Raw genomic sequence first — 13176 nt, 5'->3', positions numbered from 1 at the left:
CCCCCCCCATCTTTTTAATGTCACTTGTTTTTTCCTATTGTGGGGGCACACACTGAGGATAGAACGCAGGGCCTCATGAATGCTACATAAATGGTCTGTCAGCAAGCTATGTCCCCAGATTTCTTTTTAATATTATGTTAACAAAAGTAGGGAGAGGGGAGGGAAGGAGAAAGAAAAGGCATTAAAGCCCGTGCACAAACTCCCCATGAGGAATCCAATCACTGTGTGCTTCAAACGTGCACTAATAAAAATAAGTATTAAAAAACAAAATTAAAAAATAAACATATACATAGAGTATATTATATATCTTATGTAGGGCACAAATCAATTCCTTTTCACTCAGTACAGCGCAGGCAAACCAAAAGGTCAAGCATGGTTTACTCTGTACTAGACTTTGTTCCATTAAAGTCACCCTAAAACCCTAAGAGAAGGAACTGTTTTTTTGTTTTTTGTTTTTTGAGTCTCATTATGTAGCCCAGGCTGACCTCAAACTTTCTGCAGTCTTCCTATCTCAGCCTCCTGGATGCTGGGATTACAGGCCTGGCAAAAAAAAATGTTTTAGACCTAGATGTGGTGATGTACACCTATAATCCCAGCACTTGGGAGGCTAAGGCAGGAAGATCACCTGCACTAAACAGTGAGACTCCTCTCAAAAAACACAAGCAGACAAAACCACAACCAACTGTTTTACAGATACAGATACTAAGGCATGGAAGTTCTACATGAGCAGGCCAGGGTCACTCAGCTAGGAAGTAGCAGAGCCCAGATGCCTATCAGACAGCTCAGCTCTAGGATGTATTCCCCTGGCCACTCTGTCTGCTCCAAGGGGACTGAAGCCCTAAGCTATCCTGATGTCCATGCAACCTCATACAGTGCTGAGACCAGAGAAGGCAATCAACAGGGTGTGCGGCATGGAGCTCAGGAAGGAAGGGCTTCTGTGAAACTTCAGGGGTGCCAGAGTGGGGTTTTTTGTGTGTGGGGGGGATATTTATTTATTTTTTGCAATATAGGGGATTTAACCTAGGACCTTCACACTGAGTTTTTACCCCCAAAGTAAACTTTTTTTTTCCTTTGGGACTGGTTTTGCTAAATTGCTTATCTGCACAGGCTGAGCTTGAACTTGGGATCCTCCTGCCTGAGTCTCCTACAGTGCTAGGATGCCATGTGTGCACAACCATGCCTGGCTCAGGGCAGACTCCTTAAGGTGACACATGATATGAGGAGGGACCTGATGACACAGGCTGTCTTGAAAATCAGTAAGAAGCCAGGGGTGGTGGCACGCCTATAATCCCAGCACTCAGGAGGCTGAGGTAGGAGGATCGCTGTGAGTTCGAGACCAGCTTGGGCTATGTAGTGAGTTCCAGGTTAGTCTCAACTACATAGTGAGACCCTGTCTCAAAAAAAAAAAAAAAAAAAAAATCAGCAAGAAGACAGTTCTATGAGGCTGAGAGGCTGAGGGAAGAAGGTCATAAGTTCAAGACAGCCTGGGCAATTTAGTGACTTAGCAAGATTTTGTCTCAAAAAACAAAAAAAAAGGGCTGGGGATGCAGCTCAATGCAAAGGTTGCGCAGTTGCCTGAACTTGCTGTGTGCACTTGACAACAAGACACACAGGGTGCTGGAGGAGTCCAGCAGCTCCCTCTCACCCCCCAGCTCATGGCCATTCCAAGGCCAAGACACAGTGGCAACCACTCACACTTCAGTCAACAGCTTCCTCTTCCGGAGCTCGCTCCTCTCCTTCTCACCAAGCTTTTCGGCCTGGCCCCCTTGGACCAGATGGAGCCGCCGCTGTACCTCATCCTCCACTTTGTCCACCTGGCACAACAGTCACAGTGAGGGCCTGTCCCCCTGCCTGCCACCCACTCACCCACCTGCAGGGACTCACCACTCGGAACACGCGAGGCCCATTGGCCGCACTCTTGTCCACGCGGATCCACTTGTTGGACATGGCCTTGCTGAAGCCCACTTTGCCACTGGGCAAGTGCTGCAGGGGAAGCTGAAGTGAGCACAGCCCTGGGCCATCATTATGCCATCACCCCCCAACCCACACGCACACACCTACCATGAGCTCGCTCTGGGCTAGGCCCTCTGGGGGGACGCTGCGGAACACACGCGCCTCATGGCTGCCCTCCCGGGCAATCTCCTCACCCTCAGTGGTCAGCTCCCAGCGCTTGGTAGAGCGAAGCTCAGCCTCAATGACCTGGGGGAAGCAGGGCAGAGGTTGTGTGGGGTTAAGAGCCAGGCACCCCTTGCTATGGCACTAGGCTACAGACTTGGAGTGCAGCCCTTGCATTGTGACTGTACCACTTTGCAGCCCAGTGACCTCCCCTTGCCAAGTCTCCAGGGCTGTCCCACAGGTGTAATGATAAAGATGAAGATATCCCAGAGTGTGGTGTGGTGTGGTGTGGTGTGGTGGCTCAAGCCTGTAATCCCAGCATTTGGGAGGCAAATGAACAAAGAGAATCATCACAAATTTTAGGCCAGCCTGGACTACACAGTGAGTTCAAAGTGAGCATGAACTACACAGCAAGACCCTGTCTCAAAAAACAAATAAAGGCTGGGAATATTGGTGGTACACAGACCTTTGCTCTGAGCTACATCCCCAGGTCCACATTGCAGACAGCAACCCAAGGCTCCACAGTAAGATCAGGTCAGTGGGGCTCACAGATTCTAGACTTCCTCTCTCCTTATTTATTTATTTATTTATTTAGGTTTTTCAGGACAGGGCCTCACTAATGGCCTTGAATTCACTATGAAGACCAAGCTGGCAAACTCAAAGGGCCAGGGACGTGACTCAGTGGTGTCTTGCCTGCCTGGTGAGTGCAAGGTCCTCAGTTTGATCCCCCGTACCAAGGAAAAAAGAAAGAAAGAAAAAACAAAAAACAAAAAAACTCAGGCCATCCTCCTGCGTCACCCTCCTGAGTGATGGCATTACAGGCACATGCCAGCACCGTAAGCACCAACTGTTACATCTGGTATGACAACAGTGTGACTACCCTAGGATCATGGCAAGAACTGGGTGACAAGTGACGTCCTGAACAGGGTGGGCCCAGAACTGGTACTTGACAAATCACATACACACTGCCCTGTGGATCTAGCCTTCTGGGCACCTAAACCGCTTTGCATCTTCTACGACTCTATCACCCTGGCCAGCCTCTGCCTGAAAGTCCAGCTGCGCCCCCTCCCTTTCTAAGGCCTCCCCAAAACAAACACTGCTCTCTGGCTTAGGGATGTTACAGCCTAAGCCCTCACTCCCCACCTCCAGTAGCACACCTGTCAATCCTTCCCAAAGGTGGTGCAGAAAACACAGATAACTTCTGGCTCCAACTCCTAATATGGCTCCCCAGTACCCAAGCCAAAGAGCTACATGGGAAGCCTTGAATTCCAGCTGTGCTGCTCTGCCACCTGTCACTCTCCCTGCCTCTTAATGGCCATCACTTTGCTCCACAGTGCACAGACCAGACTCAGCTTTTATCTCCACCTGGCCTCTCCCTGACCCCCAAGTCTGGCCAGCTGTGGTCACTGGGTTCCCTGTAATTGCCGCATCACGCTGGTCATTTGTGCTCCTCCCTATGAGATCCACGCTCTTCGAGGGCAGTGAACATGTCTTCCACCATCATTACATACCACCCTCACCCTGCATCAACGGACATTTATCTCATGCAGCCATCAGGGCACCCCAAGCTCCCGCCCTCGCATTCCGCGGTGGACACCGCCCCCGCAATAACCCCTAAGCAAGCCTGAGGGAGCCTGACTTGGAAACAAGACTGGGAAGGAGTCGGGGATAGCGGTGCATGCGCGCAGTGCCAGCAGTCGGGAGGCTGAGGCAGGAGGATCGCCGCGAGTTCGAGGCAGCATTATGAGATCTTGTCTAAAAAAATAACAACAGAACAAAACAAGACTGGCAAGAAGACTGCAGATGAAAAGGCGAGGCGTGCGCGTCACCTAGCTCACCTCGCCCAGAGCCTGCAGGCTCTTCACGGCGCCCACCACCGCCTGGTGCTCCACGCCCAGCTGGGTCGCCAGCTCTGCGCTGTCCAGGCCGCCATCTGCCACCTCCAGCCGCCGCAGCAATTGCTCCGCTACAGGACCATCCGCCATGGTTGTTCCCAATGCCTCCAGCATGCCCAGGGCCCAGCCCCGGAAACCGGAACCGGAAACGGCCTACGGAGTTTGTGTCGCCATCTTAAGTGTGGCGGATTATACCATACTTTGGGCGTCGCCATTTCAAGTGTGGTAGCTGAACCTACAAAGGTGGAAGAGTCGATCCTTACCTTCCCTTGGCTCATTGGCGAGGCAAATTGATAAGCCCAGGGTCAGAGACAGTTTTGTTTTACCTTGCATGCACCAATGCTATTAGCAAGTTGTGTAACCTTGGACTTAATTCAACCTTTGGGTATACCTAGCCCTGTCAATTAGTTTTAATTCTCAAAGGGGACTGGAGAGAGACCATTTCCATTTATAGAGAAGTATTACCTAGAAACCGTTACAATCAAGGTGTCCACTAACTTGCATAGGCTACCTCTTAAATGCCCAACCCAGTGCTAAGAACTCCTCCCCACACCAGGGATTGAACTCAGGACCTTGTGCTTGCAAGGCAGTTGTGGCGCCACTAAGCTAAACCCACCCCCACCCCCCATTATTTGGATTTTTGAACAGGCTGTAGTCATATAGTTCAGGTTAGTTCTGAACTTATTATGTAGCCCAGGCTGGCTTTGAACTGAGGTGATCCTCCTCCCTCAGCTTCCCCAAGTACTGGAATTATAGGCATGCGCCACCATGCCCAGCTAAAGCTTTAGCATTTCTCCTTAAACTTTGTGATGTAGATACCCATATCACCTCCATTTCAGAGATGAGAAAACACACTTGGGTGATATGACTCACCCAGAGTTCTATAGGGAGTTGATATAATCAGGATCAGAAATTATATACCCATAGGGCTGGGGATGTAGCTCAGTGGCACAGCACCTGCCTGGCAAGCACAAGGCCCTGAGTTTGATTTCCAGTACAAAACAACAACAACAACAACAACAACAACAACAAAACAAAGTATTTTTTTTAAACCCCAGAAATTATACATCCTGCAGCTCAGTGTAGCACACACCTGCATTCTAGCATTGCTGAGGCTGAAGCAGGAGGATCACCAGTTCAATGTCAGCCTGAGCTATATAGTGAGTTCAAGGCCAGCCTGAACTACATGGCCAGACCCTGTCTTAAGCAAACAAACATAAAAAGAAAGAAATTATAAGTCCTTCAGACCCTAACCTCTCCCTTCCCATGCATTCAGGAGATCAATATTAGGACAATAATAATGGATCAGTGCTGTCCTATAGAAATATAATGATACACACACAATATAATTGAAAAATTTTCTAGTAGTAATTGTAAAAAAAGAAACCAAGGGGGCTGGGATGTAGCTCATTGGTAGAGTGTTGACCTGGCACGTGCAAGGCCCAGAGTTTGATCACTCGCACCCAGGAAAAAAGAGAAAAATAAAGAGGAAACTGATGGAAGTTTTTTTGTTTGGTTTTGTTTTGTTTTTGTTACAGGGTCTCACTATGTAGCTCAGGCTGGCCTGGAACTCATGGCAATCCTCCTGCATCAGCCTCCCAAGTGCTGGGATCACAGGCATGCGCCACCACACCTGGCTAAGAACAGATGGAATTTACTTAACCTAGTATGTCCAAATTATTTTCCAATCCTTAATATAGAGTTTATTAAAGAGATATTTTGCACCCTTTGTTTTCCTATAAGTCTTCAAAAATCAAATGTTTTTATTTTTTAGCTTTTTTGAGACAGGGTCTCACTATGTAGTTCAGGATGTCCTTGAACTCACTATGTAGCACAAGATGGTCTTGAACTTGCAGCAATCCTCCTGCCTCCACCTCCTGAATGATGGGATGACAGGTGAGCACTGTCATGCCTGGCCCTAATACATATTTTAACTTACAAAGGCTGAGAATGTGCCTCAGGGAAAGAACACTTGCCTAACATGCACAGAGCCCTGGGTTCAATCTCTAGCATTGAAGAAAAAAAAAGTTTTAATTTACAGTACAACACATTTGTCACATTTCAAAAGACCAATAGTAACACATGGGCAATAACAAGTATACCAGAAACAAACTAACACAAAAACATTTTGAGGGCCGGAATTTTAGCTCGGTGGTGCAGCCACCTGCCTTGTAAGTGCAAGGTCCTGAGTTTGATGCCCAGTACCAAAAACAAAACAAAACAAAACAAAAAAAACCCACAATTTTTTTGAATATTGTTATTTTGTGGTATTGGTGATTGAATTCAGAGTTATTGTGTTGAACTACACACCTGGCCATTTTTTTAAAACTTTCTATTAACTATTTATTTTTGAGTCATGCTTTGTAGTTCAGGGTAGCCTTAAATTCACTATGTAGCCCAAGCTTACCTCAAATTTTCAGAGATCCTCCTTCCTCAGCCTCCTGAGTGCTGGGATTACTAGCATATGCCACCACACCTGGTTATTTTTTTTTTTTTTCCTCAGTACCTGGGATTGAACTCAGGCCCTCCTTGCACTTTTGAGGCAGTTGTGATACCACTGAGCTAAATCCCCAGTCCTGGATTATTTTTATTTTATTTTTAAAAATTCATTAATTTTATTGGTATATTTTAGATATACAATATGCTGACATTCATTATTGGGAATTTGTGCCTTTACATAACATATATTGGTTCTTATTCTTGGGGTTGCTTTTATTTGGGAACAGTGTCTCACTAAGTTGCTAAATTCCCTAGCCTGAGATAGAACTTGCAGTCCTCCTGCCTCTAGCTCCCAGAGTGCTGGAATTACTGCTGTACATCATCGGGCTTGGCTTTGCTCTGTGTTTCGTTTCGTTTTGTTTTGTTTGGTACCGGGGATCGAACTCGGGTCCTTGCACTTGCAAGGCAGGCGGCAGAACCACTGAGCTAAATCCCCGGTGGCTTTGCTTTGTTTTTGATGTAGTGCTGGGGTTTAAATCCAGGAATGCTAAGTATGCTCTTTAGCAATGAGCTACGTCCCCAGCTCGGAAACAGGTAATTTCTAATCTCAGATCTGCCTTTTATTTCACTCAAACCAATCATGTAATCTTTTTTTTTTTTTTTTTTTTTTTTTTTTTTTTTTTGGTATGGGGGATTAAACTCGGGTCCTTGCACTTGCAAGGCAGGCCACCGAACTGCTGAGCTAAATCCCAGCCCTCATGTAATCTTTTTTTGCCTTAGTTTGTTTACTCCAGTGGGGATAGGATGTGAGTCAGGTGAGAAGGAAGGTGTAAGGTGCACACAGATATATACACTACTTGCTAGTACTAATGTGGACCACATGTCAACCACTCATCTCTTCCTTAGATGTGGCCTCACAGGTGCTAAGTGTGCCCTTTACCACTGAGCTACACCCCAGCCGTGAACACACATACTCATTCAATATCACAACTATTATCATTTAAGCCTATAAACCCAAAGGCCAGTAATACATCTGAGTCTGACCCTACAGTGAAGTCCTGAATTTTAGCTCAGTGGTACCACGGCCTGCCTTGCAAGATTGAAGTCCAGAGTTCAATCCCCGGTACCAAAAACAAAAAAAGGCACTTTCCTAATTGCTGGTTAATTCCCGAAGAGTCCTTTTTTCCTATCATCACACAGCAGTTTGTTTGTTTGTTTTTAGACCGGGAATCAAACTTTTAAAGCAGGCTCAGTGCCACTGAGATAAATTCCAGACCATACAGCTAGTAGTTTTGTCATGCTTGGTGGCAACTGTAGGTGGAGACAGTGAGGTGAGGTGAGCCACTCAGAAGTGTCCACCCTCACTGCCGTTCTAGGGATCTTCCTGAGGTGGCCCAGGCTGGATATGCTAAATACTGCACATTGGGGTGAGGGGCAGAGCCTGGACTTCCCAAGACTGATATTTCTCGCCTTTTTGAGGCGAGGGGCACCCTTCCTGTCCTTGGCCCAAATTCTCTCCTTCCCCAGGCTACCCAGGTCTGGTGTTTTATCTGTGAAGTTTGGAAAAGCACTGTTGTCTTTGCTCCTTCTGGCTACAGTGGGCCAGGGAGGTCGGTCATGAGCATCTGGCTTCAGAAGACTGTAGATCCAGGGATCCAGTTCATCTCCCTAGGGCCCTATCTCAACAACCATCTGTGACTTTTTCTTTCCTCTCCAAACGGAACCCCCTGCCCTCTGCTTATAGCCGTTTAATTGCAAAAGTCAGGCCGTTTGCCGCAGACCACAAGGCAGGGACCCCCTTTCCCTTACCAGCACAGGAGAGTAAAAATAAGCCCTTAGCTAGGCAAAGGACCCCAGGAGCTAAAGACTATTACTGGGCTTCCTCCCCTCTAACCCCGGCCAGCCGTGTCATCGGGGCTTGGTGGTGCACACCTGTTATCACAGCACTCGGTGGTAGGATGAGGCAGGAGGATTGCCCCGAGTTCGGGCCAGCCTGGGCTACACAGTGAGTTCTAGGTCAGCCAGAATGACAGGCTACAAGAAACTGTCTTAAAACAAAACAGAACAGCTTTCCTCTTGTAACATTGGGTCAGGGTCGTCGGTCCTGGTCTCTCAGAAGCTCTGGGGATTTCATGGAGTTGCCCCAGGGCACACAGCAAGCAGACAAGCTTCTCCCGCACCAGAGGGCAGGAGGAGGAAGCTGCACCGGCTTGCAAGTCTTCAGGGGCCTTAGGGTCCCAGCCCAAGGTCTAGGGCCTTTGGATGGAAACAGATCAGGTCCCTAAATGCAGGGCAGACAGTGGCTAGGAAGGTCCTGCTCACCCCTCCACGCAGAGGGGATGCTAGGAGCCAAAGTGAGAATTGGGTTTTGGTCCTGAGCGGTGACACTGGTGCTCGCGCGGGCTCTTTAAACGCCCAGATGGGGAGCAACTCCCGCGCGGAGGAGGAAGACTAGGCAGGGCTGAGTTCTGGTCACATGACCTGGCCTGAGAAGCTCGCGGCCCCCCACTCCACCGGTGGGCGTCCCCTACAACGCGTGGTTGACTTTCATTGGCCGGAAGTGTGGCCAATAGAAATCGGCCATCTGGGATCTCAGCGTTCTGAGGCACAGCCTAACTTGCTGAGCTAACAAAAATCCAATGGAAAAGGAGATTTGTGACAGAAAACCAATGAAAAGGCGTGAGAGGCGGGCCAAAGGGCCCAACTATGTTAGGGTGAGACGCAGGCTGATATAAAACTGCGCAGCCGGCGGCGGCGTCCGTCCGTACTGCAGAGCCGCTGCCCCAGAGTCGTTTTAAAGGGCCCGCGCGCCGCCGCCCCCTCGGCCCGCCATGCTGCTACCCGTGCCGCTGCTGCTCGGTCTCCTTGGCTTGGCCGCCGCTGAGCCCGCTGTGTACTTCAAGGAGCAGTTTTTGGACGGAGGTAACGTCTGGTCCCGCCTCGAGGCTGCCTCGGCGATGCGGGCACCACCACCACCACCCCGCCGTCCAGATCTGCCCTGTCCCTTGTAATTACCGTTCAGAGGGCCAACACCCGGGACTCTGGGGACCTGGAGCCGCGGGCGATTCCTCTTCTGCGTCCCTGGGGAGTGCGGAGGCACAGCGACCTCCTGCCTGGGAGTTGGCGTTTCCCCGAGTGTTTCAAATCTCCCAGGTGTCAGCACAGGCAGGGTGGGGGGTCGGGGGTCTCTAGCTGCTCCCGCGGCTTATCGAGGTTCCCAGCTCACCTGCTCTTCTGACTCTAGACTCCTGGACCAACCGCTGGATCGAATCCAAACACAAGTCCGATTTCGGCAAATTCCTTCTGAGTTCCGGCAAGTTCTACGGGGACCAGGAGAAGGATAAAGGTGAGAGCCAGGGGTGCCTCGATCTAGAACTTCCTGGCACAGACTATTTATTCTCTAGGAGTGGGGCAGGTGGAGGAAGGAAGAAGGGAGTCTTTTGTGTTCCCGGAGGTCTAGGGTCCCCAAGGGTCAGAGCCCAACGGCGATCCCACTCTCTTGTTCCATCACAGGTCTACAGACGAGTCAGGATGCCCGCTTTTATGCCTTGTCGGCCAGATTCGAACCTTTCAGCAATAAGGGCCAGACGCTGGTGGTACAGTTCACGGTGAAGCACGAGCAGAACATTGACTGTGGGGGTGGTTATGTGAAGCTGTTTCCTGATAACTTGGACCAGACTGACATGCACGGTGACTCAGAATACAACATCATGTTCGGTGAGGGGCTGTGCAGTGGTACTAACTCTGCATTGGTTGGAGGGTAGGGAGACAGAGGCCCAGTTGGTTTTTTGTTTTGTTTTTGTAGTTCATGTTGGCCTTGAACTCACTGTGTACCTTAGGCTGGCTTCAAACTCTCATTGATCCTCCTGCCTCAACCTCCCCAGTGCTGAGATTACAGGCATACATCAAACATGCAGGGCCCCTAGGTCCTTATAACCTGGGAAAGTCTTGAAATCATAGAAGACACCTAAATAATCACGGGTTTCTTTTTAATGGGACTGCTAATGGGCCATTGCGATCAGGTAGCAGAAATTGATTGCATTATAGTTGAAGGTGCAAACTGTATGATTTTGCCTAGATATTTCCTGATTCTATAAACACGGATAATGAATTGTAGCAAGCAGGGTGTTTTTTGTTTTGTTTTTGGTACTGGGGATTGAACTCCGGACCTTGTGCTTTCAAGGCAGGCAGTGGAACCCCTGAGCTAAATATCCAGACTTTTTTTTTTTTTAATTGAGGCTTCAGCTGTAAAGACAACCAGAGACTCATCTTAGAGCCTGACAGACCTGAGTTTAAGGACAGGGGTGGGGCCTCCCAGCAGTGGGCAGTCTGTGATTCTTCATGGGATCTGCTTTCTACCAGGTCCAGACATATGTGGTCCTGGCACCAAGAAGGTTCATGTCATTTTCAACTACAAGGGCAAGAATGTGCTGATCAACAAGGACATCCGGTGTAAGGTGTGCCTGGAAGTGTGCCTTTGGGTGGCTCTTTGAGGAAGCCAAGAGGGTAGCATGGTGGGCGGGGCCACTCACTTAGGGTCCTCTTTAGGATGATGAATTCACACACCTGTACACGCTGATTGTGCGACCTGATAACACATACGAAGTGAAGATTGACAATAGTCAAGTGGAGTCAGGCTCCTTGGAGGATGATTGGGACTTCCTGCCTCCCAAGAAGATAAAGGATCCCAATGCTGCCAAGCCAGATGACTGGGATGAACGAGCTAAGATTGATGACCCCACGGACTCCAAGCCAGAGGTTGGTTCTTAGGCAGGGGCTCTCCCTGCCACTTTTGAGAGCACAGAAAACTGGGCCTCACTGATCTCTTCATTCCCTAGGACTGGGATAAGCCCGAGCACATCCCTGACCCTGATGCCAAGAAGCCTGAGGACTGGGATGAAGAGATGGATGGGGAATGGGAACCACCAGTGATTCAGAACCCTGAATACAAGGTGAGCCTGGGGCCTGTGGTGTAGCTTAGAGTTCAGGGGACTGCCCAGAATTGGATCTTCACCCCAAAAACTAGATGAGCTTGAGGTCAGAGCAGTGGTTCACAGTGGGTAGTACACCCCCTTTTACTCACCTTTTGGCTCCTTTTTGCAGGGCGAGTGGAAGCCACGACAAATTGACAATCCGGATTACAAGGGCACCTGGATCCACCCAGAAGTCGACAACCCTGAGTACTCCCCAGATGCCAACATCTATGCCTATGATAACTTTGCTGTTCTGGGCCTAGATCTCTGGCAGGTGAGATGTGGAGGAAGAAGGGTCTGAAGTCAGGTGGTCAGGCAATCAGAGGAAGGGAACAAGCATAGCACTCATCCCCAGGCAGGTCTGACCCCACAGTGGTACATTTTCTGAAGCAGTCTCTGTGTCTGGGGAGCCCTCACAGCACCCTCTGAGGGTCTACTTTTTGTCACTTCTTTTTCATGTTTTTGTTGTTTTATGTTTTGGTACTGGGGATCAAACTCAGGTCCTTGTGTTTGTGAGGCAGGCAGCGGAACCACTGAGCTAAATCCCCGGCCCTTGTTCTTTGTTTTTTGAGGCAGGACCTCACTATGTAGTCCAGGCTGGCCTTGAACTCACGGTGATCCTTCTGTCCCAGTCTCTCTCACCAGAGTGCTGGAATGACAGGTGTGTGCCACCATGCCTAGCTCTATGTGGTTTCAAGTGCTTATGCAAATTAATTCATTTCACTACAGCTGGCCCTATTAGGAACCTGGTTGGGGGGTTGGGGTATAGATACCTCAGTGGTGGATGTTTGTAGCATGCAAGATCTTGGTTTTGATATCCAACACAACAAAAGTCACACGGGATGAATTTTTGTCAATGAAACTTTTCAGCAAACACAGTTGTAGCATACATCCTCAGTAGCTGAAAAATACCTGAATAAGGAGGTGAACCCCAATTTTACAGGTGAAGAAACTGAGGTGCAGAGAAGTAAAGATAGTCATCCAGTCGATGGCCAGACCCAGGGTGTGGTGGTTATAGGAACACAGGCGTACCCCTGTCCAAAGCCAGGACTGTGGGCTGTTGCTTCTAACCATCTCTTCCTTCCGATCACCTCCAGGTCAAATCTGGCACCATCTTCGACAACTTTCTCATCACCAACGATGAGGCATACGCAGAAGAGTTCGGCAACGAGACGTGGGGCGTCACGAAGGTGGGGCTGGGCCCAGTTCTGATCTGGGGGGTTGGGCAGGACTGCGGTCAGGAGCCAGGCTGTGCTATGGGGGGCACTCTGCTTGCAGGCTGCAGAGAAGAAGATGAAGGACAAACAGGATGAGGAACAGAGACTTAAGGAAGAAGAAGAGGACAAGAAGCGCAAGGAGGAGGAAGAAGCGGAAGACAAGGACGAAGAGGAGGACAAAGATGAGGATGAAGAGGATGAGGAGGACAAGGAAGAGGAGGAAGAGGAAGATGCTGCTGGCCAGGCCAAGGATGAGCTGTAGAGGCCATGCCGCCCCTCCTCCAGGGCTGGACTGAGGCCTCAGCGCCCCCCGCTGCAGAGCTGGCCGCGCCAAATAATGTCTCTATGAGACCCAAGAACTTTCATTTTTTTCCAGGCGGGTTCAGATTTGGGGTGGATTTTGGCTTTGTGTCCCCCGCCTTTTTTTTTTTTTTTTTTTTTTTTAAAAAATTTTTTTTTTTTTTTTTTTTTCCCCCCCCATTGAGACAAGGCCATTGTTCTGTTCAATGTGTCGTGTTCCCTCACTGTCCCCATGAG

The 13176-nt window shown here is 49.3% G+C and overlaps 2 protein-coding genes across 2 annotated transcripts in view; one reads left to right on the top strand and one right to left on the bottom strand.

Moving 5' to 3' along the window:
• The window catches only part of Farsa (phenylalanyl-tRNA synthetase subunit alpha), a 10007-nt gene extending 5876 nt beyond the window's left edge, over positions 1 to 4131 (bottom strand). The window contains exons 1-4 of the mRNA XM_010613380.3: positions 3954 to 4131; positions 2062 to 2199; positions 1885 to 1983; positions 1696 to 1814 (exon numbers count right to left, since the gene is read on the bottom strand). Coding sequence (XP_010611682.1) covers positions 1696 to 1814; positions 1885 to 1983; positions 2062 to 2199; positions 3954 to 4124 — 527 coding nt within the window. The 5' untranslated portion in view covers positions 4125 to 4131. The remainder of the gene's footprint in view (positions 1 to 1695; positions 1815 to 1884; positions 1984 to 2061; positions 2200 to 3953) is intronic.
• Positions 4132 to 9189: 5058 nt separating this feature from the next.
• Positions 9190 to 12936, top strand: Calr (calreticulin). Its single transcript, XM_010613381.3, has 9 exons — positions 9190 to 9371; positions 9694 to 9795; positions 9963 to 10166; positions 10812 to 10906; positions 10998 to 11207; positions 11288 to 11401; positions 11553 to 11696; positions 12520 to 12612; positions 12701 to 12936. The coding sequence occupies exons 1-9, from the start codon at positions 9281 to 9283 to the stop codon at positions 12899 to 12901; spliced, it is 1254 nt and encodes a 417-aa protein (XP_010611683.1). The 5' UTR covers positions 9190 to 9280; the 3' UTR covers positions 12902 to 12936.
• Positions 12937 to 13176: the final 240 nt, after the last annotated feature.

Source organism: Fukomys damarensis, unplaced genomic scaffold (assembly GCF_012274545.1).
Source record: "Fukomys damarensis isolate Sample0158 unplaced genomic scaffold, DMR_v1.0_HiC HiC_scaffold_30, whole genome shotgun sequence".
Lineage (NCBI taxonomy): Eukaryota > Metazoa > Chordata > Mammalia > Rodentia > Bathyergidae > Fukomys > Fukomys damarensis.
Note: the sequence above shows the minus strand (reverse complement) of the source record. Positions and strands in the feature narration are given on the sequence as shown.